Source organism: Nesoenas mayeri, assembly GCF_963082525.1.
Source record: "Nesoenas mayeri genome assembly, chromosome: 3".
Taxonomy (NCBI): Eukaryota; Metazoa; Chordata; class Aves; order Columbiformes; family Columbidae; genus Nesoenas; species Nesoenas mayeri.
Window position 1 is genome coordinate 48,178,406 of NC_137544.1, and position 27,995 is coordinate 48,206,400.

At 43.7% G+C, this 27,995-nt stretch overlaps 1 protein-coding gene across 1 annotated transcript in view; it reads right to left on the minus strand.

Annotated features, from left to right (window-relative positions):
• Nucleotides 1-17,747: 17,747 nt before the first annotated feature.
• WASF1 (WASP family member 1) overlaps nucleotides 17,748-27,995 on the minus strand; it is a gene marked incomplete at its 3' end in the record, with an annotated part of 69,685 nt that continues 59,437 nt past the window's right edge. Inside the window, exons 5-10 of the mRNA XM_080342865.1 lie at nucleotides 25,381-25,534; nucleotides 24,629-24,746; nucleotides 23,630-23,802; nucleotides 21,313-21,492; nucleotides 19,378-20,015; nucleotides 17,748-17,905 (exon numbers count right to left, since the gene is read on the minus strand). Of these exons, the coding sequence (XP_080198991.1) occupies nucleotides 17,748-17,905; nucleotides 19,378-20,015; nucleotides 21,313-21,492; nucleotides 23,630-23,802; nucleotides 24,629-24,746; nucleotides 25,381-25,534 (1,421 nt within the window). The remainder of the gene's footprint in view (nucleotides 17,906-19,377; nucleotides 20,016-21,312; nucleotides 21,493-23,629; nucleotides 23,803-24,628; nucleotides 24,747-25,380; nucleotides 25,535-27,995) is intronic.

The following is a 27,995-nucleotide window of genomic DNA, read 5'->3' on the forward strand; positions in this document are numbered from 1 at the left end:
CAAACCAGGCAAGACAGAGAGGGCAACACAACACAGGGGAGCTTTGGCAGCCAGCTCTGCCACAAGCCCTCAGGGAAGTGGGTGTCTTGTCTCTCCCACTCAGGTCATACAAACCCCAAGTCTGGGGCAGGTGGTGCTGGGCCCCCTGGTATCCCCCTCCCCACCCTGCCTCGCTACCTCTCAGAGAGGCTTCAGTCATGGTCTGTAATTTGCTGGGTTTCTTAATCAGAAAGTGAGACTGAGAATTCCATGTTTATGTCCTTGAATCTATCAGCCACTAGCAATAAGAGTATCTTTTTAACAATCTAAGAAGCTGGCTTTTACATAATCTTGCATTTGCTCCATTCCCAAATGCCTTAATATGATGTCTACAGCTCTCTCTGTCCTGGTATTACCTCTCTTTGCTTCCACATAGAAGGGAAGTTGCTGTTCCTGCTTCTTAAGATTACTCTCAAGTGACCTCCCTTTAAAATTTATAACCCTATATAAATCCATAGCAACGATCTCTCGGCTGTTCCAGCACTTTGGGCTATCGATCGGCTGCTATGTGCTCACTGTGCTTTGGTTAACTGGGTCTGTCACCCTCACTCACCCCAAGCAAAGGAGAGAGAAGAACTATTGCTTGGTGCATTTTCCCATCAAGCTGAACTTCTCATGAGCTGCTTGCACACTTCATCCATCACAAAGATGTTGCCCGTCTTTCTGCAAGCTCCTTTATGCTGTGACCCAATAGTGGTGGTTTCTAACATTTGAAAATGTTCCTTTGTAGAGAGATACAGTGGAAACCTTTGTGGTTTATATTACTCTTCTTCTGGTTCTAATTGTTAAAGTCTGACCTGCAGATGATGTAGGCAGCATGACCAGTGAATCTACAGAGCTTGAGAGTCTTTTTATTGCTTGTTTGTGCCTCTTGTCCTGTTGTTGAGTTGATTTTGTTGCTTTTGCTTTCTATAAATACAACAATTGCTTTATGCAAATGTCCTCCATAACTGCAGTGGAGGAATAAAGCCTGATACAAACACTAATTCTTGTGTGTAACCTCTCAAGAGCATTGAGCTAATCTCATAAGCAAGGGAGGAGAGCTTGGGTTTGGTGTAATTTCTCTCTAAAGCCCCCTGTGAGAGCAATCGCTGGGGGAGTGCTGCTGGCGCAGGAGGATGTACTGAGTCATGTTTCACATGTGGCTGTCTCAGGCAGTGTGATTCAATTTTTTTCATAAATGACTTGGATGATGGGCAGCGAGAATACTTACTCCATGTGCAGCTGTCAGGCAGCTGGGAGAGGCTGCAGTTACCTTGGAGGACTGAGTTAGTGGTCAACACAATCTTATTGAGACTGAAAGAGAGTCTTGGGGGGGGGAGGGGAAGGGAGATAGTTTTTTAGGGGCAAGCACAGCAACTCAGCAGGAAAACCAGCAGTGCAAATCCAGGATGGAGAGTGACCAGCCATGTAGCAAACCCCTGGAGGAATATCATGAGCTGAACATGGTCAATAGCATCGTCTCACCATTTGTGAAGGCTCAGTGGAGCTCCTCCAGTATGAGAAAGCTGCTGTAAAAGTGGAAGGAAATCTCGTGCCTTCAGCATCCATGGATTGTAGAATAATGAAAGATGGACTTGACAGCAAGGAAGAGTCAGGCTTGACATTGAAAAATTGTTTGAAATAAAGGAGCACTGAAACAATCTGTGTGGGGAGGTTGTGCGGACCTCCATCACTGGAAACCTCTCACAGCAAGTCACAGACCTTCAGCAGGAACAACACGGGAGCATGGGTCTGTCTCCAGACAGAGTGACAGGGTGAATAAACTCTTTAGGTCTCTTCCAGCACTATTTTAGTATGTCACTGTCACAGGTACTTCTTTAATTTGCTTTTTGCAAATACTTGAGTAGTGGGTAGTCAGATACTATAGTTCTCTACCTTCTGTTTAGTCCAGACCTGGTGATTATTTTGTTACATATTGCTGGACCCCTAGGACCAGTAATTGTTCTTCCAGTTCATTCAATATCTGGACACAATAATGGAGCTCTTATACGCAGAATTGTTTATGAATAAGTGCAACAGGCTTTTCCCCAAAACCATTTCCTGCAGAGTATGAGCATTTTCTTAATCAAGTCTTGAACTCTGAGTTTGCGTGTATGTGTATATATACACATATTTTTAAATTAAGTTTTCTTTTGATGGACTTCCTTGAGTGCATCCCATTGCTAGGAGGGAGTGCTACAATCATCCCTCACAGCAGGAGGCACTTTGGTGCATTTCCTCTCATAATCATAACCTGCTGACCACCAGGTTGTTGTAGACAAATGACTGAGGTCCTCTGAGGAGAGCTGTACCTGCAGGTACTGGCTGAAGCATCTTTGAGATGCTGTGCAAAAAGATGATGGAGTAAACTGTCTTTCCTCTTCAGCTGAAGCTAGGTTTGGAAAGCAGTGACAAACGAATAACAGTCAAGGAAAAATGTCCCAAGTAAAGTGATTTCCATGGAGATGGTCTTTATTCCGTGTTATCTACAACCAATGGGAGGGAAGGGTTATTGAATCACTGTAAGTTCCTAATACCAGACTGCCGGCCCCTGTGAATAGCTCCAAGCCCTTCCCATCCATACAGTGTAAGCGGCCGCTCCCCAGGCAGAGGGCAGGGCCTCCCTCAAGCAGGGCCTGGTGAAACCAAAAATAGCAGGAGGTGGAAGAAAATCTCCTTGAGATGCTCAGGTCTGTTGTACATGCTCTGTAGCAACCGGCATAGCACTATAGAGGCTGCAAATTAAATGATAATGATGTGGACGAACAAATGGGGTCAAGTTCTAGTAGGAACTTGTGTCAGTGGGACACAGCCATTAATTTTAATTAATGGTAATTGTAATGTAATGGTGTCTGACAGCAGAATTAAGGTAGATGCACACGTGCATATGTGCACAAGTCAGTGTCTGCAACCTCAGAGGACAGACCTTATGGCTTTGACAGAAAGGTCAGGGTAGGAGGGATCTTAAGGGATCACCCAGTTCCCTATCTGCTCAGACCATTTAGAGAACCTGTGGAAACTAGGAGAAAAGGACTCCATCCCTCTGACAAACTTTGGCCAAGCTTTGCTGAGAAAACTGGAGTAAAACAAAGAATCTTCATGAAGATTAGTCCCCCGAATTGCCAAACAACTCCACCAACTTCTACAGCTGGTAAAAACAAAGCAAATAAGGGAATCAATACGTAATAATGTAGCAGATAACAAGTTGACGAGTGAGAAGCTGCATGTGTTCATACAAGGTAGATCACATCAGACAAAATCAATAGCTGTCTTTGTCAAAGCTATAGGCTTAGTGATGACAGGATACGTTTATCTAAATCATAATAACTTTCAACAAAGAACCTTGTAGAAAACCTGTGGGGAGGCAATCTGTTCAGATGCTCATGCCGCTAAGTTTGAGTTAGTCAAACTGTTAGTTAAAAAAAGGCAAGAATTCAGTTTTCTGGACCCTTTGAGGGATGCTGACCTGACGCATTTTGAATAAGGATCAGATGCTGTCCGACACCCACATTGCTCCATGCTGCACTAATAACCCCATGCAGAAGCTCTGCTCATTCACTACCCCGAGGAATTGTCGACTGAAAGCCTTTATATGGCTTAGAAGATCTGTGGTACAGAGCAAGTTCACTACGACTGGTGTCACTTGGGTGCATCTTTCCAAGGACACATCAGCCCCAAGACCATCCCATGGACACACCGTCCAAAGAGATGCAAGAATTGAATACAGGAAGAAAAGGCAGAAGGCTCCTTGGGCAGTGGAAATTGTGTGAAGGGGGTCACAGGGACACCTGTTTCTGGGGCAGGGAGGGCAGCATGTGGGGGGTCACAGGGACACCTGTTTCTGGGGCAGGGAGGGCAGCATGTGGGGGGTCACAGGGACACCTGTTTCTGGGGCAGGGAGGGCAGCATGTGGCAGCGAGTGCCTGCACAGACATGGATGTTACCTGGAAAGGATGTTTCTGCCATGGCTGCATCTGTGTAAAAGACTCACAGCAGTGCGTTTGCTGCAGGACTCCAAGTGTTGTGTCCTCAGCAATGAGAGTGCTAATCAAGTCCCTTGTGCACGGTCCTGCTCCGTGGCCAAGGTTTGGGTTATAGACTTGACTCATTGGCCTTTTTTTGGCAGCACGCATCTGTAACACACTCTGTACTATCTCTGCAGCATAAAGCCAGTGCTACTGGTAACCAGCTATAAAATGGCCATAGCAAAGCACATAGCAGCCAAGTGTAACCAACTGACACATAAAATGTGTTAACCTCATTGATATTTTCCCAGAGTATTTACTTTTCTGTGAATATCAGGTTAATAAAGATGTTTAGCACAACCATATGATTGCAATAATATTGGTTTATAGCTGGCTCTTCATGTTGGCTTTGCTTTGAGGAGAAGGGGAGGGGAAACTCTTACAGCATTTTCTTTCCGTACTATTAAAAATGTTCATGTTAGAAAGGTATGTGACACAGGAATACACGCAATTATTTGTGACAGCAAATCTCTAATCTGCAGACAACTAACCAAAAGAAAACTAGTAATTTAGCCAACATTATTGGCTTGGTTTATTGCAGCCCATCAAAGGAAAATCCACACTTAAACAAGCTGCTGAAATCACAGGCGCCGATACCTCAATATCCGGTCGCTGATAAAGGTCGGTCCAGCACTGTTTGCATGGAATCGTTTATGAGAAAAGAATCAGTTATTTCACTTAACGGGACCCCGAAGCCTGTTTGCCTTGCCAGCCACGTTTACCTCTGAGCAGCTTGGCCTTGGCTGGAGGGACGCTGCCTCGCACTGCACAACCCAGACAATAATATGAACCACCCCTCACAACAGGTGTTTTTGTGGGGCAGCAGGCTCCAAATTGATACATACTCACTGCTTTCTTTTTATGAAATATCCTTTACCCAGCTCCACATGGAGAAGTGCGTCTGTGAGACGGTCACCACAGACAAGCAGCTTTGCCTGGGTGGAGGTTTGGTCTTGTCCTGTGAGTCTGAGATGTGGAGAGGTCTCGGCATTGTCCCTGCCATTCTCCTCTCCTTCCCAGGGGTGGAAAGAACCCCTCTGTGCAGGCTGCTCCTCCCCAGCCCCTGGCCTGTGTCAGGAGATGGTGCAGCAGCAATGAGTAAAAGCCTGGGGATTTATTGGTGTGATTGCCTGTAGGATGCTCTTTGTTTTAGCCTGGGTGATGCTGTCAAGAAATGACTCTGTGGCAGCCCACCCATCCTCAAAGATCTGATTAAAAAGATACATTTTCTTGCAATGTCTCATGCCTGCAGACAAAATGGATATTCAAAAATTCATTTGTAGACCTTCTTTTTCTTGAGTACTGCAAATGTTTTCAGCCAAACTATACTTTCCTGCTTTCCAGCATTTCCACAGAAGAATAAAAACCATTTCCCAGGCTGCTTCTCTAAAATCTCTGGGACATGCTGGCATTCAGCTTGTCACATCATCAGCTCCTCTGTTTATGTGCTTAGACCAGGACCTAGGATGTCAGTGTTCACCAGCTCCAGGCAAGACTAGTGTTCTACATGGCTGCCTAATGCAGCAGAGGCCAGGACCCAGTTTCACACCTCAATACAAACACTTATGGGATGGTAATGATCCAGTACACTGTAAAACAGCTCGTGTGTTGGCAGGAGCGTGTAAGTGTGCCCAGAGCATGTGTGTTGTACATAATACCCGGCAGTGAGCTAAGATGCACGCTTGGAGGTGAGCTCTGTAAGCCACCAGCTGCTCTGGGGTGAGGGCAGGCTCTGTCCCAGGGCAGGGGCACACCATGAGAGGCAGCCTTGGCGTGGGATGGCTCATTTGTGCTACCTGACCCATCAAATCGCCAGGAGACAGCCAAGCCCAGCCCCAGCTCTTGGGCACAACCTGGGTGGGTCATCCACGAGCTCTAGCAGTGGTGAGGAGCAGCTCCCTGACTCCCAGCATAGCAACCTGCCTTCCCCATGTGGGGTCGCTCGCCCCTGCTCCCCAAGGAGATGCCAGAGCACAGAAGCACCGCACCAAGCACCTGCTCTAGTTTCTTGCTGCTTACAGAGACTGAAACCCATGGGCAACCCCTGCCAGCTCTTACCTTCAGTAAGCACAAGAGGGTGCAAGCCACAGTGCTCCAGATGAGGCCACACAAGTGCAGAGCAGAGCGGGACAATCACCTCCCTCGCCCGGCTGGCAATGCTGTGCTTGATGCACCCAGGACACAGGTGGCCCTCTTGGCTGCCAGGGACACTGTTGGCTCAGGTTCAACTCGCCATTGACAAGAACCCCCAGATCCTTCTCGCAGAGTTGCTCTCCAGCATCTTGTTCCCCAGTCTGTACGTACAGCCAGGGTTGCCGTGTCCCAAGTGCAAAATCTGGCATTTGCCCTTGTTGAACTTCATGCGGTTAATGTTTGCCTAGTTCTCCAATTTGTCCAGATCTGCCTTTGAGAGTGTCAACAGCTCCTAAAAACTACTAAAAATAATGCTACAAAAGCAAGCAGAAACAGGATAAGTAGTACAGACGCTTGCCTTCAGCCCCATCTCCTGAGTCAGCCATGAGGAGAGGGTCAGGTTTGGAAGGATGTCATCAGGCTGAGAGGGGTGCAGAAGCACAAGGCACCCCAGCAGCAGGGCTCCAACACCCACCAGCACCCCACATCTAACAGTAACAAGTCCCACAGAGGCTTCACCACAAACCCCAGGCTGTGATCAGGGTGGGTAAGTAAAGACCCTCATAACAGAGCCACAACATAACAAATTCACAAACATGTGACTGGTAATTATGCTACTTGCCAGGCTTAAGTGAAGCTTAATAAGATGGAAACCCTGTCTTTAAGTATTTATAAAACATGATACTAACCTATTAGGAATTAAATCTTCCTTAACACCCCTGGGTTTCCTCAACTGTGCTGTGGGGATCACAGTGTTCCTGCAGGTAGGGACCTCTGCAGAAACACCATTTCAACACAGAGGAATAGCTGTGCATGAGCCATGCTCTGCTCATCCTTATGGAACAGCTTGCTTAACTTATACCACCTGCCTTCTGGTGTTTCTGGCCAGTCTAATTCATTAAGTAATTAGCACTTGGGCAAATTCCCAGTGGCTTTTCCTGCATCTGAGGGCTGTGCTGCTGTTCTGCTGGGACCAGCATCCCTCCAAACAGTTTATGATCAATTTATGTCAAGGTGTGGCCTCGGGCTGTGCTGCTCTTGTGCATTTAAATGCCAGCACCTGCCTTCCTACACCTGAATCCTGAAGATTAGTGGTGATTTGCCATGTCTACAAAAAAGGCCCCAGTCACAGTTTTTTCAGAAAGACCTTTAGAAACAGCCCAAATATTCTTGAAATAAGAGGTGAGGTTGTTTTCTATTCTTTCTGCTTTGCTTGAGGAGAATATCATCAGCCAGAGCCCACTAAAGCCAGACCTTGGCTGTGGGTTAGCAGCATGACTGCTTGTACCCCTTCCCGTGGCAGAGCTATGTGTTTTTTCACTCAGGACCTTTCTGCAAACAAGGGGAAATATTCTCAAGCATCCTGTGTTCCATTTTCAGAAATGGATGGCACAGGCATTTCTGAATAACGTCTCAGAGTCCAAAGCACTGTAGCTTCTTTTGCAAAAGAGATCTCAGGTTATCCACAGTCATCTGGGTGCTTTCTTTTCAAGTGCTCTCGAGCTCCCTTGGATCTGAACTGATCTGTGGTCCACAGGAGGCTGAAGCTGGCACACCGAGAGCAAGGAAATGCTTTAGGTTTTAGAAGCATTTTCTGCAGCTGACAGTACACGTGGGCTGATCGATTAATTCCCTGGGAGGAGCACTAGCTCTGCAGCAGGGAGGAGAAGATGGGCATCACTCATCAGACTGCTGCCTCCTGTAGAGGAAAGGTGTTGCAGAGCTCTTGCTACATGAACCAGCCCCAGCTGATGTTCTCACTCTTTATCCTGTGGTTTCTGTCCTTCCTGGTAGCTGAAGGAGGCTGGGATAGTGGGGCTGTGTCACCTGTCCCAGCCTATGTTGCAGCAGGCCCGTGGGCAGAGAGGCATGTGTGTGGGTCTGGCTGCTGTGCCGAGGCCCCTGAGGGTCCCTTTTTGGGGTTCTCCTGGGCTCTGTGCTGCCATGGTGTGGTGTGGAGCTGCTCACAGAGCTGTAGCGGTTCCTTCTTCCCTTTCTCAGACCGCATAAGAGGGATTTCTCACTCACCCTGGGGGCTCTCACGGGACTCTAAAGGGCTTGTCCCTCCATCCCTGGGCAAGCAGAAGGCTCTGGGAGCCCCATCACAGCACAGCCCAATGCTGGGGCCATGCAGCCCCCATCTCCTTGAGCAGGTGGGTGCCCTGGTCATTCAGTGAGCATCTCAGGGATGACACAGGTGCTCTGTGAGCCCTCTCCTTCAATGTCCATCCTCCCTGGGGACTGGGGTGACCAGCACAGTTCGGGTGATACCCTGGGAGGCTGCTTTGGCTGCTGCACACAGTTTGCTGCCGTTTCGCCTCTTTTATCTCCTTCCCGTCTCTTAAAAAATAAATAAATAAATGAAAGAAAAGAAGAGGAGAGCTAAAAATAGGAATAAATGGTAAATGGAAAGTATGAGATGCCAAACGCGGGCTTTGACAGGAAAAGCAAAAGTGATAAAAATTGGTTGTGTTCTCCTGACAAGCAAGCGCGCCTTCCCTGCCGGAGGGACCCGCCGGGGCTCTGCAAGGCGGGGAAATGCCGCCACCTCCCGACGCGCAGCCCGGCCCGGCCGCGGGGTCCGCCTGCCGCCGCTTTCGGGTTTCACCATCGCCCGGGGCCAGCAGGGCACGAAGGGGGTTGTGGTTAGTCCCGGGATAAAGCCAAACCGAGCGCGCTGTCTGCAGGCACCAAGGGCACAGAAATTACACATCATCAGCAATCCGCTAATTTGCAGAAGCTGATCAAACATTTCCTGACGGTGGGTGTGAGTAAAACAACAGGGGCAGACAGGGAAGAAGCAGCCTTTCCATAGACAGCCAAAAGGAAAGCATTTCTCTTTTAATTACATTTATTTCATTATGACTACATCTTTATTATTATTCTTGCACTGAAGGAAGGCAGAAAAATAAGGTGGTAAATGTGGGGACGAACAGCTCTTACTGGTCAGAGCAAAGTGGCATATATAGTTCTTCCAAAGGCTCGTTACCTACAAAGGGAGAAGGAAAAGTTCAGAAATCAAAAGGGTGGCCATCCTTTACAGGCAGATAAAAGTCTGCTGGTGGGTTTGCCTGCCCACCTTCAGCTCTCCTGTGCCAAACAGAAAGGCTAAAACATCCCCATTGACATGGCAGGAACAAGGACAACAGCTGAAAACACCATCCCAGGAGCGGGGCTGGTCACTGCAGTGAGTGGGGTACAGGGTCAGGGTGTTTCATCTGTTGGGACACTTGGGAACAGCGAAGGATCCAATTTTGCATCCAGGAGGGGGATCTCTACTAGCAAGGGTGATAAAATGTACCAAAGGAGCAGCATCACCCCACAGTTGGGCTGAGGCCGCCATCATGGCTGGTACCAACCAAGGAGACACGGTGCTTTCCTGGAGTCTCCCCTGGGGATGCTGGTGGTGCCAACCTTCCATCCCAGAGCCTGGCTCCAGCCCTGTGCCATGCTATGGTGGTGACAGTGCTCACCCAAGCTGCAAGTGCTGCTCTGGACCATCCTTGATGGATTGGGTGAGTGCTGCTCACCTCCCGCTACTCTGCCCTGGGGGCACGGGCAGGCAGGGCTGGTGCAGAGGGCTGTCCTTTGTGCTGGTAATAACAGCGCTCTCCCTCTCTCTCCCTTACATCTGTTAGATAAAGCACTGGAAGCTGGAAGATCCCAGCCAGCACCTGTGGGACATAAGCACAGCGAGCCGCTTTGGAGCGCCCAGCCATGCTTCAGAGCCTGCTCCCACATAGGATCCAGACTCCAGCAACCCCCTCTTCACTGAAGAGGGTCTAGATATGTATTTTAGGAAGCATGGACCTTCTCTGGAATTAGTGCTGCCTGGGCAGAGTGGGGGTGGCTGTGGTCCCCAGCCGGGCATGGAGGCAGCCAAGGGCAGCGGGAACACAGCACCACTCTCCATCTCTCCATTACAGAGAAAGTAGGGGCTGAAATTTCTTTGCAGCAATGCTAAGAATAATATATATATATATATATATATATGATCAAAAGGCCTGTTTCGTCTCTGGGGATTGTGAGTCTGCTGAAGGTTTGCTGTAGGAAATAAGAGGAGAAGAGCTGTTTTGGAAAGGCTTGTCTGGCTGAGAAACAGCGGCGATGTGCCACTGTTTTTGGACAGCTTTCTGTCAAAGGCAGCCTGTAGTTTGATAACCAGCTTTTAATGTTTTAAAGCATGGTGCTAGTTAAAAGTAGAAGGTTTGCAAGGGCCTTTTTGTTGCACTTAGATTGGAGTAAATGTTTTTAGGGGCATTTTAAGCACAAATGAATCAATACATCCTCTTACTTCCATCTGATGAATGGGAGGTAAAAGCAGAAAAAGAGAGCTGTGGGCAGGAGGAGCAAGGAGCCACCTTCATGTGCCTTTGTCTGTACCCATGGGTGTTTTGTCAGGGCCAGCCCACGCTGTGGGCCCAGTAAAACCAGGCACAAGCACAGGTGAAGGCTGCAGTCTTGAGAACGGGAACTGGGTGCTCAAGAGCAGCACAGAAGCAGCAGCAGCCAGCGATGGAGCCAAGCGTGGCTCGCTGCCGGCTCCTTCCCTCTGCCGTCCTGGTTTGTGCAGAGCTCTGCTTCCTTTCATGTAATCAACAAATTAGTTTCTGTAATTTACCTTACAAACAAGACACTCATCTGCTTGCTTCTCCCCCCCGCCCCCCCTTTTTTTTTAGAGGTTTAGCAAGCAAACAGTGGGAGACCAAAGAATTAAAGCCATAAAGTAATCTGCATATAATCAGTAATTACCATGAATCAAACCCTCCTTCAGTTCAGCTGGTTATTATTTCCTTGATAATGTAATTCTCTGTGCTGACAAAACTAGGAAATGCTCACTTTCACCAGAATGGCAAATAATTTCCTGCTGTGAACATAATACTCTATCAAGCAGTTTAGTGACCACATAAATTCAGCTAATGAAATTTATGTGAATATAAGGACTATTAAAATCAGGGGGGAAAATGCTGAAGTAATTGCTCCCATGTGTGTCGGGCCACTAGACTTCTGTTAAACACCTCTGTACAGGTGTCACTGACTGTGCCAGCTCTGAGAGTTGACATGGATGATGGCATGGTGCTCTAGCAGGACTTTAGCCCGAATGCAGGTGATGGCCACGTGCATCTGCGGCCATGTGAACCCCTTCGGTTTGCCCCTGTGGGACCTGCTCAGGCACAGAGGGCCCTGTGGCCACCTCTGGGGCAGGGCCGTGGCCACGATGCTCCCAAAAAGACCTCCTGGTTGCAGGGAGTGTGTAGCCAGCTTTGCCACAGTTGTGGGAGCTGGTCTGGCTGTGCCCTGTGTTTGTTTGCAGAGTCCTCCAGAGACCCTCACACCCTGGGATTTTGCAAGCTGCAGAGATGTGGCAAGTCAGTGGAAGGTTTCAAAAATGGAAGAGCCATCCAAGCCTGGTCTGAAAATCACTGGATTTAGGGTTGTAACTTTTCTGTGCAACCTTGGAGATCTCCATCAGAGCGATCCACAGAGAGGAAGCCCAGGTACACTCCGTTTCTCCCAGAGCTGGGATCTCCCTGTGGAGGAAACAAGGGCTGAGTTGCTGCTTTCAATTTCGGATTCATCCAAAGGTGATTCATCGGCACCAAAACTCCTGCCAGCAGGCACTGGGGCACAGTAGGCCATGTGCGGAACAAAGCATACAGAAGCAAAGGAGTTATCCTAACGTTCTCTAATTAATCACTGCTGAATTACTGCCAGGAGTCCTGCTGGCCAGCAAATGATGCTGGCTCATGGGCAACACCTGACCCATTTGGGAGCATTGCTAACTTTGTTGTGCTTTTGAGATCTAGAAGACACATCCCTCTTTGTGAGGTAGTAAGGGAAGGTGGTCTCGCATTGGGCTGCTTGACAGCTCCTCAGCGTAAGTGCATGGAGCTGTGTTGGCCATGCGTCCTGCTGGTGGTGTTTACAAACTGGTTTTGGCTTTGCCAAAATGCAGTTGGGAAAATTCAGCCTATGCTGTTTGCTTGGCCTGAAAGGGCAGAGCTAGAGCTGCACAGGCACGCTGACACCGGGGCTGCACGCTGCTTTCTCCTGAGGTTAGCAGGCTTGGGCAGTTTGCTGGAGGTATTTCTGGCTAGTAGTCAAGTGCAAAATCCAGCTGTGCTAATACAACACTGAGTGATGTGGGGCATCTTGAGGAGTCCTCTTCTGAGATTTCAAAACTGTGATGAAGAAAACGACTTGCAGAGGTGTGGAAGTGGCTAAAATGAAGTATAAAACTGTACTGAAGGGAGACAGCTTTTTAAGCTTTTCTCAGAGAGATACTGCCATGAAGCTGTCTTAAAATGACACAGGTTTTGCAATTGCAAACACTCATTAAAGGTGTTAAAATGAGGGGGGAAATGGAAACAACCTGTAGCGGGGGGGCTCAGCTATCCTGTATCTGAAAGTGAAACTATTGAACCCTCACAGAAAGAAACATAAGAAGGGAAATATTCCACCAGTTGGTGAGAGACGCTTGGTATCTACTCTGATCCATACCCAGATGTTCTCAGCTGCCAAAAGGAAGGTATTTGGAGCAGCTGCCCAGTGCTCTGCCAGGTGGCGGCTGGCAGACCTTGATGAAGTCCTTGGAGCTGGCAGCCAGGTCGCTCCTGGGAATGCTCGGTTCCTGGATGTGTGCTGTCAAAATGAGCTGCCCTGCCAGGAGCTGGCTTTTTAAGCACTTAAACCTATCCCAGCTCATTACGGTTGCATCAGGTGAGGGAGTGCTGGCACAAGCAGCTCAAGGGGCAGATGTGGGGCACAAATGTCCACTAAGTGCTGAGGATGTACCTGAGGAGCAGCTGGGAATAAGTAAGGTCTATCTCAGCTGCAGCCACAAAGGGTGTGTGAAATGTCTCCCATGGGAAGGCTACCACCCCCCAGAATCGTTCAAGTGGGAAAAGTAGTCAGGAGTGGGAAGGAGAGGGGAAAAAACAGCAGAGTGTCCCCAAAAACGGAGTCTGCTGTTGCTGTCCCTGGACTCTGGTTTGGGTCCTCTCCTGGTGTTTAATGATGCCGCCCACAAAAGAGAGTGAGAGAGGGTAAAACTCTTCCACTCTACCCTGGAGCTGAGGAGAGAGAACAGACACTTGATGGAGCTCGAGTCGAATTTCCATCAGATCTTTTGCTGATGCAGACCTCGGCTGCAGAGGCTGCAGCGAACCTTTGCCTCTGTGTCTCCTCTTGGAACTGCTCTAGTTTGTGCAAATGCCAGGTTTTGGGGCTTGGACTCCTGACACGGTACTGTACTGCTATGGGTACACTGCTTCAAGCTAAAAACTTGGCAGAGAGCAGTACCCGGCTGTTGGGCAGGGGTTTCTGCACCATGCTCTGAAGCTGGTGGTGAGCCCCTGCTCCCTGTGGTGATCCATGGGCTGGCGAGAAGGGGATGTGGCAGCCCACTGCAGAGCCCGTGTTTCTGTCTGTGTCCTTGGAGCTGGCTGAGAGCTCACAGCCACCAGGTAAAGCAAATGGGGGTGTGCTTAGAGTCACAGAGTCATAGAATTTGGGGTTTGGATTGGAAGGAACCTTTAAAGTTCCTCTAGGCCAACCCCCTGCAATGAGCAGGGACATCTGCAGCTAGATCAGGTTGCTCAGAGCCCCATTCAGCCTGGCCTGGAATGCCTCCAGGGATGGGGCATCTACCACCTCTCTGGGCAACCTGTGCCAGTGTTTCGCCACCCTCATTGTAAAAAATGTCTTCCTCATGTCTAGCTTGAATCTCCACTCTTCTAGTTTAAAACCATTACTCCTTGTCCTATCATAACACAGCCCTCTTCAGAGGTGGTAGCTGCATCCAAGCCAATATGGTCCCAGCATCATGGGGAATGCCTATCACAATGAAACTGGGGCTGTCAGTGCCTATTTGCACACCCAGGTCTCGCGCACCTTTTGAAGCCAACTCTGCATTAGTCTGTGAACCCATCAGACCGGCATCCACCTGAGTGCTGAGGAGTGCACCCCTGTGCCACATGCAAAGAAGGATGATTTGATCCATGGAAGGCCTTTCTTAGATGCCTCTTGCTTGTTTAATTCCAATATAATGGGAGATTACATAATCCCTGAATGTCTAGTATTTAGTAGTTGCTGTTCACAAAGTAACACTAAAAAAAGAACCAGAATTATGTCTCCTTGTCACTTTTGTTTCTTCAGTACTCGTCCTCTTCCATTTATCCATTTATTTTTGTCCTGTCCATGATGTTTGTGCCATTGTTACTACATAATCTTTTCATAAAAACTCTTAGTGACCAATTTTACACCTCCCTAGTCTTCTGCTCCAGTTCTGCCACCACATACCTTTCATTGATTCTTTCCCTGCTTTTCATTTCATTCTTTTTTCCCCATTTTGCAGGAGAGGTAAATCATTTTTAACTCTCCCAGATTACAGTTCAAGAAAGGTGTGAAGTTGAACAAAGTTTTCCCTTGACTTATATTGAACATTACTGATGCGTTATTTCTGTGGCAGACTTTGAGTCTTTGATTTTAACCAGCTGCTGTAAATATACAGCAGTAAACAACAGAATCTATAAACAGTTCAATCCAGAAGACTTGATTTAGTACTTTACAAGACAAAGCAATCAATAATCTATTACACATCTAATCATGGGCATGAATAGCCCAGCAGGCCTCTGAAGAGCATTCCACCAAACGAGAAGGGCAGTTGGAGACCACAGTAAGAGGGACACAAATCACTGGGATGGCAAATGCATTGCTTGGAGTAGAGCTATAAATGCAAATATTCAAATTCAACCATCACCTCTCGCTACTGGTGAATCACACTACTGCTATCTGGAGACTAGTTGCTATGGCAGAAAGCTGGAGCGATGGCAGAAGGCCAAGAATCCTGCCTTTGAAATGTTCGCTGAATTTAACTCTTGACTTTTCTCAGACAAGGTTCATTACTTCGTGTGACTGTGTCATATTAAAGGAATGCTCTGTCTGCCCTGGGTACCAGTTTGGAGGGGATATAATTCATCACCGGGACAGCAAAGCAGGTCAATAACAACCATTTGTCAATAAAGATTCTTTTTATACCTTCAAATCCAATATGTGATCTATAGCTGCAGGCATAGGCATGTCAGAACTTTTTTTCTTCCTTTTTGTTTTGTTTTTTGTTCTCCCATCTCCCTGCCTTAGGCAAGTTATACCCAGTTCACAGCATCTGGGCGCACTCAGAGCACATGTAGAGCCTGCGCAGGGGTGCTGGTGCCACTAGGAGATCCTCTGCTTCCAACCGCTACATCTGGGGCACAGACACGCTGCTGCTGCTGCTGTTTAAGGGACAGTGTGGGCTGCTGTCTATAGTATCCACCAGGAAAAACAGGAGCTTAAAGGAATGAAAGGAAAAGGTATAAATGTCAGCTGAAAAGTAATTTTCTGAATGGCAGGACTACCTATGTGTGTAATTTAGGTACAAGCTCTTCTGTCAGCTGTCCAAAGCGTAGATCTGTCTTCCTGCTGAAAGGGGAGCAGCAGGTTTATACTGCACTTTTACTTGAAGACATCAATCCCTTTCAGCCGTGTAAATGAGATTTCTCACTTTTAGTCATTGGGCCAGATTTGGCAATTTAGGATTACTGAGATCCAGGGAAACACATAGATTAAACACGACCAAGTATTCACGCAGTGATGCTTCTGCTATTAAGAAGGACACGCATGCTCAAAGTTAACTGAGAGTGGCAGAATAAACCAGAATAAACGCCGTTATTGTGAAGACAACTATCAAAGAGAACAGCATGTAGAGAAGAACTGTATCCCTAGTTATACAGATCCACAAGTCGTGAAGAGGATTTTTCGCCTGCAAACACAACAAAAGGCATTACTGTTGCAGTAGAAAAAGCCTTGAATATACTCAGCTATGCACAAAATTACAGTGCCGGCTGAGATGGTGGCAGTAAAGTTGGAAGGGCTGCTGTACGGTGTTCCTACTCCAGCTTGTACCTCTGGCTTAGCCCAGTCCGAGGAGCAGCTCAATAACCACGTCTCTCTAAATTGTTCTGTAGCCCGTAGAACAGGGGTGTCAAACTTATTTTTCACCGGGGGCCACATCAGCCTCGTGGTTGCCTGCAAAGGGCCAAATGTAATTTTAGGACTGGATAAATGTAACTACTCCTACACTCATCCAGTCCTAAAATTACATTTGGCCCTTTGCAGGCAACCACGAGGCTGATGTGGCCCCCGGTGAAAAATAAGTTTGACACCCTCGCTGCAGAACATTTCATGTTCCACCTTCAGAAATCTTGTTCTGACTTTCAACACTTGTTTTCCTCTTTTACACAATTCCATCTTCCAGGAACAGGTTCGCAAGGTAAGAGTGCTCCTGCACTCTCACACCTCCCTTCTCAACAGGCTTTTAACTGCGGGCTCAGACTTCAAGGAGCTATTCCAGAGAAGGAAATACAAAAGCCCTGCACAACATGCAGTACATGCTGCTAGACAGCACTTAAAAATGACTCTGCCATATCACCCACATTCTTTGTTATCTTTCATTAACCACGATTTTCACTGCGGTATCTCCCCTTCTCTTTTCAAGATACATTGATGGTAAAGTTGTTTGTTTTTAAAACCTAGATCATATAAGCCACAAACATTTTTTTTTTAAACTAATGGATCACAGTAAGATTTCAGATTTTTTTGGTGGACATGCATATAGATGTCATTTGATGATGACATGCTTTCTTATTTAGTACAGATCTTTATATCAAATGCAGAATATATACCGTAACTTCTTAGACCACAGATTAAATATTTGAAATCCAAGTATCCCTCAAGTATACCAGTGAAAAGCAAGCTTCCCTGAAAAAGCAACAACCAGCAACATTTAAAATGAACCATTTATTAAACCAAACTTATTTTAACAGTTACATAAGTTACACAGCATGTTTAAGTCAAAAGATTTCACAAGGAAAAAAAAATTAAACTTTTATTACGCAGGCAAAAATAGTACCACACAATATGTACCTGGGAGGAAGGAAGGGAAAGGGAATCTCTAAACATTCAAATAAGGCCATAATTATTTAAAAACAACAACAAAACAATAATAAAACCCCCAAAAGATCTGTTTTCCTTTCAGTGTGTTCAGTGCTGCTAACTATATGTACTTTCAGTGTACAGATGTAACTGAGGCAGTGGTATCTTGATAGCTAGGTTTAATGTTTTAAAACATGATCAGAAGTGGAATAAGGCTCATTAGTACATACAGCTGCCCTTGGAATGTCAATCTCAGTTGCCTTCATTAACTTAAAATTCACAAAGTGCACAGTTAAGATATGCCAAAAAATTGAAACTGCTACTCTACCAATAGCTGCCCATGCTTAATACTTAGTGGTCTATTGAAACAAAGAATGTTCTTTCAAAAAGGATGTGTAAGAAAAGCCACCGTAAAACATTTAGTTTCAAAGATGCAGTAGGAGCTTTTTGTAAACTGAAAAGTAGAAAAACATGGATTAATCATGTAAAGAAAAGAATACAAAAAACACTAGAAATGACCATCCAACTTTCAAAGAACAAGCACCACAATGGACATTAGCATTCAATTTTGCAGTGTACAGCAGTGTAATAGTTCTACTCTAACCAATCCACTTCATCGAATTCTGAGTCATCTTCTGAATCGCTGTATTCCACAGCAATGCGACGAGAAAGTATAGTAGCAACATCATTCTCGATGCGCTCATGCTTAGCTTCTTGTTCACGCTGCTCTTCGACTTTGCGTAGTTGAATACCTAAAGAACATCAAATCACAAACATGTTACTCTTCTCCCTTATAATTATTGGAAGTATTTAGGTAATGATTCGCAAAATGGTTCGCAAGCGAAAATGAAGGCTGAGGACACTGTCCTCCTCAGACAGAAGGTTTCCATTAGGTTTTTGAAGAGAGGAATGTTAGAATTGCAATGGCAGGCTAGATCACCAGTCTTTCTACTATAATGTCTCACTTCTGATTTCCAATTAAAAACACACCCACATTTTTAGTACCACCGTAGTGATTAAGCTATTTTACTACTTGTGGTTCCAAACAATTGTTATACTCTCTCTTCATGGTCTCAATCAAAAGCTATAGCTATTTGAGTATCCTAACAAGATTTCTTGTAACTCAGTTTTGATCATGTAAAATTCTGTTTCGGGATAAAGCATTACTTAAAGATTAAACACAAAGGAAAAACGACACATACCGCTAGTATGACTAAGTTAAATCCAGTAACTTTGTTGAAAACTTGACAAAGATGACATATTTTGGTTTTATGATACCACAGACTGACAGAGTCTAAATACAATCTACATCCTGTACTTAATATTCTCTGTTGTTAACTGACAGGCAACATGAGCACAGGTCCTCGGCTGGAATTTAAGCTGCAGTAATTTGAGCCTTTATTTCTCATGCAAGGCTTGATCAAAAGCATTTTCAGGAATCACCTAACCTATACCATATATTAGTTTTATTTTGCTGACAGTCTCTACTAATGCTCATGCACCACTGTGGTACTCAACTGCTGTTGATACTTCTTTAGATTCAATGATGTTATCAATTACTGTGCATATAGATGCTTAAAAAAGATTTTGAGTTAGTGTTATAGCCTGTCTACTGACATTACAGTATCATAGTATCACTGGAAAATGCCGCCCTGCACCTCTGCCGTGGGCACCAGGTGATATAAAGCTGCTCCGCTGCTACATTGAGACTTGTCAAGATTAGGTGCTTAACAGGTTTAAGCCTTAAGCAATGATTTCTGAACGTCATTCATATGTTGTTGTAATACACTGGTATGTGATCAAAATCCCCGTGTCAATTGATGTGTTCTGCTTTTATCTAACAGTCTATGAAAAAAAAAAAAGGGGGTTGTCTTCTACACAATCTGTAGGTTAGCAAAAATAGCTATATTTTCAGGTAAAAAAAAAGAAGAGAGAATCTCTACATATAATCTATAAACACGTGTACTTTTTTTAAAAAAAGTCTAACTTCCACAGAGAACCAGTTGTGCCATCCAAACTAGACATCGGATAAGTGCAATTACCTGTTGACAAAAATCTGTCTACTTGGCAATGCATAAGCTGTAGAGAACAGAAAGCAGAAACAAATTTAAGATGCATTCCTCTAAACTAACTTCTTGCACAAGTGAAATATTCCATCTCTCAAAGCTAATGTGCAGCAAGTCTCTGAGACCATGCTTTTTGACCCTGAATAGCCAAACGTTACCTTTCCGTATTGCTTCCAGCAGAACACTTCTAGCATCGCTGATGACAGGAAGAGTTGAAGGATGGCGCTTGGGTTCAGGAGCAGGAACCACTTGGGATGGTGGAGATGGAGGCATTAGCGGGGCATGGGGGCCAGGGACGATGGTGGTGGGAGGAGGGTGCAGAACGGGAGGAGGGTGAGAAAGGGATGCAACCGTGACAGGAGAGGAGGGTCGAATGCCAGGAGGAGGCAAGGGAGGAGGTGGGGGTGGTGGAGGAAGTCCCTGTACTTCAGCTTGAGGAGGAACTGGGTGAACGGGTACCGCTTCGCACACGGGGGCAGCTCTAGCGACAGGAGGAGAGGGTTGTGCCAGGGGAGGAGCAATGGGAGGTGGAGCTGGATGTAGGACTCCAGGAGCTATTTGAAGAGGAGCTGGTGGAGGTGGCACAGCTGGGGCCTGCAGAGCAGCTGTGGGAGGGGGTGGGGGCGGTGGGACTGGGGGCGGAGGAGTGGAAGTCATTGCGGCTCTTAATGATGAAGTTGACAAAGCAGACGGAAGAGGTGGTGGTGGGGGAGGAGGAGGAGTGGGGCTCACAAACACTGGTGTTCTGCCCGTTGCTGGAGACTGAGGACGGTTTTCTACCAAGCCAGTAGTAGAACTGAAATACCCAATAACAGAAAAAAGTGATTAGAGCTGGAGAGTGGAAAAATATTAATAGATTCATATCTGCAACTTAAGAATATTGAATGCTGGGTACTGAAGAGCATTATGTACTATGATGATTTCAAGGTATTCATACCTCATATACAAGGAAATTTGATTATCAGTGTGGGGTATGGATCACTCTGCCAAAAGACCTTTGCTCAAGTTCAGCTATTAATTGAGTTTACCCACATCTGTATCAAAGGTTTCCTAGACTTGTATAATTCCCCCCTCCCATCCCTAAGTAAACTCATTATTTTTCTGAAGTAAGGGAACTAGCAGTTGGTCAACTGCTTCAACTCACAGAATTTTAAAAACAAAACAAGCCAAAAAACAGTACAAGCAATGAGGATGAGTTACATTTGAAGTAAGTATTTAAAAGTCTGATGACCAGGTGAGTGATGCCAATAACAAAAGTCATCAATTCTGTGTACAGAGAGGTATATTTATATGCTAGATACTCACTGCAGTGCAATGAATAGGTGAACTGAAGAAAACAAAAGGGAGCAGTAACATTATTTTCCTGAAAGACCACTAGAGAATTTCTTTCAGCAGTTGTGGAAAATTAATCTAAAGAGTTATGCATTTCTGTGTATAATCTCCTGAACAGTAAAAAGCCATTCTTTTCCAAGAGAGTAACATCGTGCTGATGCAACAACTGTGTCTGAATTTACTGTCCTCTAATCCAAGTTGCTGGTACCTGACCATAAAGTAAGATTTTGGGTATAAAACAACAGGGGAGTAACAACCAGAGCCTCAATCTGGAAAATACTTCAAGTATGTGTCCAGAGCTGGAAAGGCACAGAGAAATAAAAAATAAAACCACTAGGGGGAATAATACTTTAAAAAAAAAAAAAAAAAAGAAAGGAAAAGCAGTTGTAATTTAGCAAATGCAATGAATATATAGTTTTGACAGCTGACTTTCCTTTCATGTAGGCTGAAACACAGCTCAGTAGTGCAAATTTCAGATTTCCAAAATTCAAAAATTCTAAAGCTAAACCCCAAGATTCCAATATCTTTCACAGAAAGATCTTCCATACAGTTATTTGTCTTGCCATTTAATGCTGAAGGCAACATAGTCACAATATTAACAGTAAGGTGAGGTCTGTCTCCATAGTGGCACCCTCCACGGTTTAGATTCCAACCCCTGTGTGCTCCTGGGCTGCACGGTAACAATACTAGTGGACTACTAAGGGGATGGTGGGAGACCAAAACGCTCCAATAAATCTGCATGTGGCTTGACTACTCCGTACCTAACAGAAGGAGGCACAGGTTTCATATCTCCGGCTCCATGCATTGGAGGTGGCGGTGGTGGTTCATGTGGTCTGACCAACACTCGCTCCTCGGCTCTGTTCAGAAGCTCAGACATCTGGCTATAGGGCAATGCAGAAAGTGAGTATGATCCATCCATATGGTCCACATATGCTTGAGATCTGTAGGAAAATAGTGAAAAATAATCCAACGTAAGCTTTAGTAAAACTAAGTATTAGTGCCCTCAGCCAATGTTCTATACTTCAGTTTGATTTCTGAATTAAAGTATTTTCTCTGCACCGATGTTACATATTGTACTTCATGGCTTTTTAATAATTTATCTCACTTTCCATACCATTGCTTCTAGCAGCTCAAGGGTTTAATGCTTTTGACAGGTATATCAGACAGTTTCTACAGCATGTGTGTGATCTTAGTGTTTATTAGTCACATTATTTTGAGTTAAGTAAATATAGCAATACAATCAGAAGTACACATATACGAGAGTATATTACGAAAAGAACATTATACTCAGTAATCGTTTCTGCTCCTCAGTCCCAACTTGTATGCAAACATATTCTTTTATAACATTCATGAAACATCCACAGATGTTAGAACAGTAGAATTTACAGCTGAATAATTCAGCTGAACTTCTGATAGAGGATCAATATTTCAATATATAGAGAGAATCGACTACTTTAGACCTAATACTTAGTAGCTATACAATGGACATAAGAAAGATGATCTAAATATCTACATTGAGTAGTAGCAGTAAATAACGATAACTACAGCTTAGAATGATTCACCTTCCTTGTTAATGGTAACTTCAGACACACCTTAAGGAGCTGATCAGTTAGGAAATTTTAATTAACTACTCAATTAAATATTTTTTTTTAAATTCACTATTAAATTCAGAGGAAACATGTTTGCAGAGCACTTTCCAACAAGCAGTACTCTATGTCTTCCACATACTGCCACCACTCTAGTATCTAACTATTAATATCTAACCTATTAAATTCTTTGGGAGTGAAGTCTTACTCTGCCATTCAAAAGCACGGCGCTGTTCTGTATCTGAGTGACAGGCTTTGCACACATAGTGCTCCCAAGCACTACAGCATTATTCATAATTGCATTATGGGTACTGAGATACTGTATGTTCGGGCCAGGGTCCTGGATACAAAAGGAGTCCTGCAACAAGCGTGTCTAATGTGGAATCTGACGGAGACCACAAGAGAAGGACAGCAGGAAAGCAGATGTTTCTGCCAACGACTTGACACAGTTTACAAAGAGAAGATACTACAAAGTCATTCCCAGAAAAATGCTAAACACCATAACCTGAATTTTATCCCACTGGCTGAAATGCACCAATACCATTTTTAGTTTCTAAATTCAGAGAACTAAGTTTTCTACAAACAGGTTTTTCCATCTTTTAGACAGAGAACACCGTCTCCTACAGTTTTTATAATTATCCACAGCCACTATTGAGTTTGTTTGAAGGCTTTACAAAGCTAAACAAAATGCTCTTTTATGGTGTTTCTGGCCTGTGAACTGGAAAAAAAAAACAACACTGTTTTTTGGAGGACAAGGAATGCTTTTTAATTAAAAAACAACAACAAACAAACCAACCCCCCAAAAGCACATCAGCAGAACTCCTAATATTAGTTGTCAGCCCTATTTTCTGTCAGAAGTTTCTCAGCTGGTCTTTCACAAACACCAGAAGCATAAACACAGCAGGTGTTTACCATGTGAAATACTACTTTTAGCCACCAGTAAATACGTGCTGTGAAATGAGAATCCAACAGCTTAGACTTTGTAATAGACTATAACCAAAACCATCAATCAAATATTGGATTTGTTCAAGAGTAAAGAGAAGCTCAGCGATCTCATCTGAGTTCCAAGTGGACATTTGTTCACAACATACCCACCATATAGTCGTGGCAGTGTCTGCTTAAGAAAAATAAAGAGACCGGAATAATAGGGATTTTGTAGGTCAAGACTGGAATGCAATGACACACCTGGGTGCCAGCTTGCAGCAGTGACACTGCACCTTCAAGGTGTTCAAGTTGCAGATGACAACACATCCTCAAGGATACAATGAATTCCAAGGACACACACTACTCTTAAAAATAACAAGATACTAACTAGTCCTCTAAGGACACACTAAGTATTTGAAAACTGAGTTTTGATTGACCTAGATCAATGATTCCCAGTGCATTTCATGAACAGCAGCAGCATTGCATCGTTTACCATTTCTCAAGCATGTTCACTATGTAGTATGAATATCTGCAGTTAATAAATGATAGAAAAAAAATGAAAAGAAACCTTGATTCAAAATGTGAAGCTGGGCCATTAGCAACTTCAATGTGCTTATGTAAGAGGTTAGCATCATCTTCTGCGAGCTCCGGACCTTGGGCTAACTTCTGCCACTCTCGCCGTCTGTCATGAGGTGCCCTTGGCACTTTTTCTGGTTCATGAGGGCGATCTAGATTTTTCTGCTGTGGGAGAGTGGTGCAAACAAAACTGACAACTAAGACAATGATTTTTAATTAGTTGTACTTAAACATCAGCCACAAAATAAGGAAAACCAATCCTAACGCCAAGTGCAAGAAAAATTCACTTTCAGTCTAAATATGATACATAAACCAAAAAGACTTCTAAGAGGCAGAAACTTCAGTCTCGTGGATAATTAGCTGAATAATACAGAGAAAAATAACTGTATAAGTAGCCTTTTCTTCTAAGGCTGAAATGAAATTATGAATCTGACACTTATATTTACTGTCTCTATGTACACAATACACAGAAAAATGGTGAAATAAAGAAGTAACATTACCTTTTCAAAAGAGTTTGTTTAATTTTAAGAAAATACAAAGTGCTCTACTCCAACTAATTTCCTTCTAGCTTAAACATATCCATTAGAAAGTCATTCAAGCTTTTTCACCTCTAAGATTGCCAGAATGTTGTATTATAAAAAAGTGTCCCAGTGAAATTCTTTATTTTTGCTGTATTCTTCCTTTTTTCTCCCTTTTGAGTCATTCTTAGAAGAACGTACAAGTCTTGGCAAATCTGCTGTTAGTTACATTAAGATAGCATGAAAGCTCTAGGCCCTTCTATATTGTTTAATTATTATTATTGCTCTTATTAAATATTTATTTGTTAAAGTTGATGGAATTGAATGAATACAAGTAGTTTTAGTTGAATAAAAAGGATTCTGTAAAGTCTGGCTTGTTATTAATTGCATAACCAAAAAAGCACCATAACTGCAAGTAAACCCTTTCCAGGAAAAAAAAACAACCAGAAGCTATATAAAGCTAACATATATACCTTCTGCTTCCTCTTTTCTTTTCTTTTGTCCTCTGTGTCCTGCAACATTTTTTCCTTCCATAGATCAAAGAAGTATGAAGGATTGGTATAAAACTTCAAACCCTCCTTTCCATCATCCCTGAAATATAGTGACACAAACAGGGCATACTATTTATTTGACAGCACATGAATCCAAACAGTAAGGCAAAGGACAGGCATTTTAAGGAATACCTAGTATCTCAGACTCAGAAATATTTTACTAAAGAACATTAAAAAGATGAACATTGACCTCCTGTGTCATCATCCTTTACTATCTTTCCTTGTATTCAAGGTCCTAATCATAGAAAAGTAACTTTAACACAAGCTGTAGGTAAAAAAGTGTATCATAAATCAGGGAACTCCCATTCCAATGCCTCACATCTTGCTTTTAAAATAATGACCAAATTTGTGTGGCTGCTCATGTTCAACTACTGATTCAAATTGATTTTGGGACAGCAAAAAACATTCATCTCCATTTAATAAATACAGATAATAAAAATGGCTTTTTCTTACCGACGCTAGCTACACTAAGGTAAAATTTGAGTAAAGTGGAGTAAAGTTTCAATGCTTATAATATCTTCTGCTGCCTGTATTCCTCCAGCAGCGTCACAGTTTTCTAGTGTGGCTTCTTAAATATTGAAGTGCTATTCAACATGAGCAAGGTGCCTGGATATAGCATCTCTATTACATAAAATAAACTAGAAATTGGTTTTGATTAATTTTATTTTACTAACCTGTAAGGGGTGAGGATGTTAAGTGGAGGAGGCTGTTCACAAATGTCATAGGTTTCTTGCAAAGGAATAGGCAGAGTTTTGCGGTCAAACAGCTGTTGATCTTGAATTGTGGAACTCCGGAAAGCTTTCCTCATCGTAATGTCCTGCAGTGACACTGAAAGGGGATATCGCCATTAAAAAAAACCTCGCCAAAGATAGTTTATTTGGATTAATCTGGAATTGCTTAATGCTGGCTAGAATTAAGCATTACTACCAGTATCTTATGCATTTTACAGCAAATATAAATTCATCCAGCACTATGCCATGGCAAGATATTGTCAGATTACGTGAAAAACATGCTTGCAATGTTCTAGCACATTACCCTCTATTTACTTTTGCAGGAAATTTTTGCTCACCTGGACAGAGATCAGAACCCTGTCTCTCCAAAGCAGTTCAACAAATTGATTACTGTAGCTATAAAACATCATTTTGTAGTTCAGAAGTATCTTATAACATTTACTGAATCCATTTCACAGTCCTTTTGATACTAAAAAACTCCTTTCTCTCTTGAGGCATAGGTTTTACCTTTGTACTATGAGCAAACCAAACTTTGCATTCCTTCCATGTAGGCCCCAGTTCCACTAAGGTGCTAAACCAGCAGATCCCTTAAGCTTATGCTACTGATATCAGTGAGTTCTAATAGGAGGTGATATCATCTTCCAACACATGTAACTAGTCGAATGTTGCTTTTTAATCAGACTGTTTAATCAATATGAGACTTCCCAGTTTACTTCAGGTGGGACATCTTTTTTTAAGTGAAGTAGTTAGGAACGTTCAATTATCCTTACGCAAGATTCAAAGGAAAATAACATCAGGCGAACACAACAGATTAAATAGTGATTTGAAATATATTGACTTACTGCTATTGAAGCCCATATATCCTTTTTCACAATCATTAAAACTTATAAAAAGATTCATGGAAAAGTGACTACAACTGGTGAAACTTGCACTTTTAAATCTGGAAACAGTGTACCTGTTCAGTTTCATATTTCTTTCCCTCCCTGATCTTCAGTTATTATCATACATCTGTGAAGTCCAGGTGTGCCTCCAGACTAACTTTCCAGCCAGTGTTAGACACTTTCATTAGGTACAGCAGCCGTTTGGGCCTTTTTATTTTTGGTTTTAAATCACAAACAATACTGGAAACAGACCGTCTTAAGACATGCTGGCAATGACAGTATTTTCAGCATATGCATTTTATCTATAAATGATTATGTTTATTTTATACAAACAGGGTGATAGTAGTGCCCGTCTACTTGAGAGGAGCCTCCCTTCACCCCCATATCACTAGGGGCTTGGAAAGCTCCATTTTACTCTGGTTCCTCTAACACATACAAGTGTACACATATGTACATACACACATGCAGAACTGGACTTCTATTGTATGATCACAAAGGGACAGAAAGGAGGACTTTTTCCAGTGGGCTTGCAGCTCCTGGAATGTTCTATCTTCTTACCTAAGCATATTGGCAGCATCCTTTGTGAGGCTAAAGATGGGATTTATCTGATTTTCAGTTTGGCTTTTGAAATGTATTACAGTTGGCAAGGTTGTGTGTTCCTGGAGAAGTTTCCTCCTTTTTACCCTTATGTTCTGTTTCATTATAGTGTATTTTATTCTTTTTGATACCTTTAATTAGCTTCTCAGAAGCCTTTTTAAGTGTGCGAAGGAAGTATTATAATGTATGACTGTCAGCTAGGAGTCTCAATTTCTGCAGGTGTTTTTGCACTCATTAATAACCATATATAATGTGTACCTGTCATGAAGTACAGGTTGTTATTTGCTGGCAAAAGTCCACAATTAGAACTGGGGTTTAGCTCATCTAAAAACCTAGGCTTAGATTCTTCTATGCTTCATCTGTTTTTTTCTTTGGGTTGTTGGTTTCACAAATCTCACCAAACATATTTGTTCAGAGTCACTTGGCAATCCTGCAAGTCTTTAAACTGTCTGTCACTGGAGACTACGCCAACAAAAATAAAAGTTAGTATACTTCTCTTTGAACCTGTGCACATTCTAAAGGAATTTATTGCAATAAATAAATAAAGATATTTAATATTAAAGTGCTCAAAGAGCACTTTAGATACCATAAAGATACCATATTATTGAGAGGTATATTCTCCTATAAACTCTTTATTAGCATTCCTTAATCTCTTCAGTGAGCAAATGCAGCCAGGCTAATTAATAATATCCATTTTCTTGTATAAAACTCCACGTTTTGGAAAAATGTACAAGGGGATAACATACCTGAGGATAATCAATCAATCCCCAACAATAAGCATGGATTACTTTCTCTCTAAAACTAAGCTACACAGCAAAGGTCTTCATAGAAAACATACCCTGTGCAGCTAACAGCATTTCCTGCGCTGATATCCAATGACCAGCATCCACTGAAAAGAAAGCCACTATTCAAAAAAACTGACTGAATAGGGCAACGTTACTAAGGAAATGAAAGGACATGGCACACAAAATACTGACATTTCATGACAAATCACGACACTGATATAACTGGCCTACAACAGGGATCAGGTAAATCCCGTGTTGCAAGCGCAGCGTAATCCTGGGCTCTGCACGGTTTGGC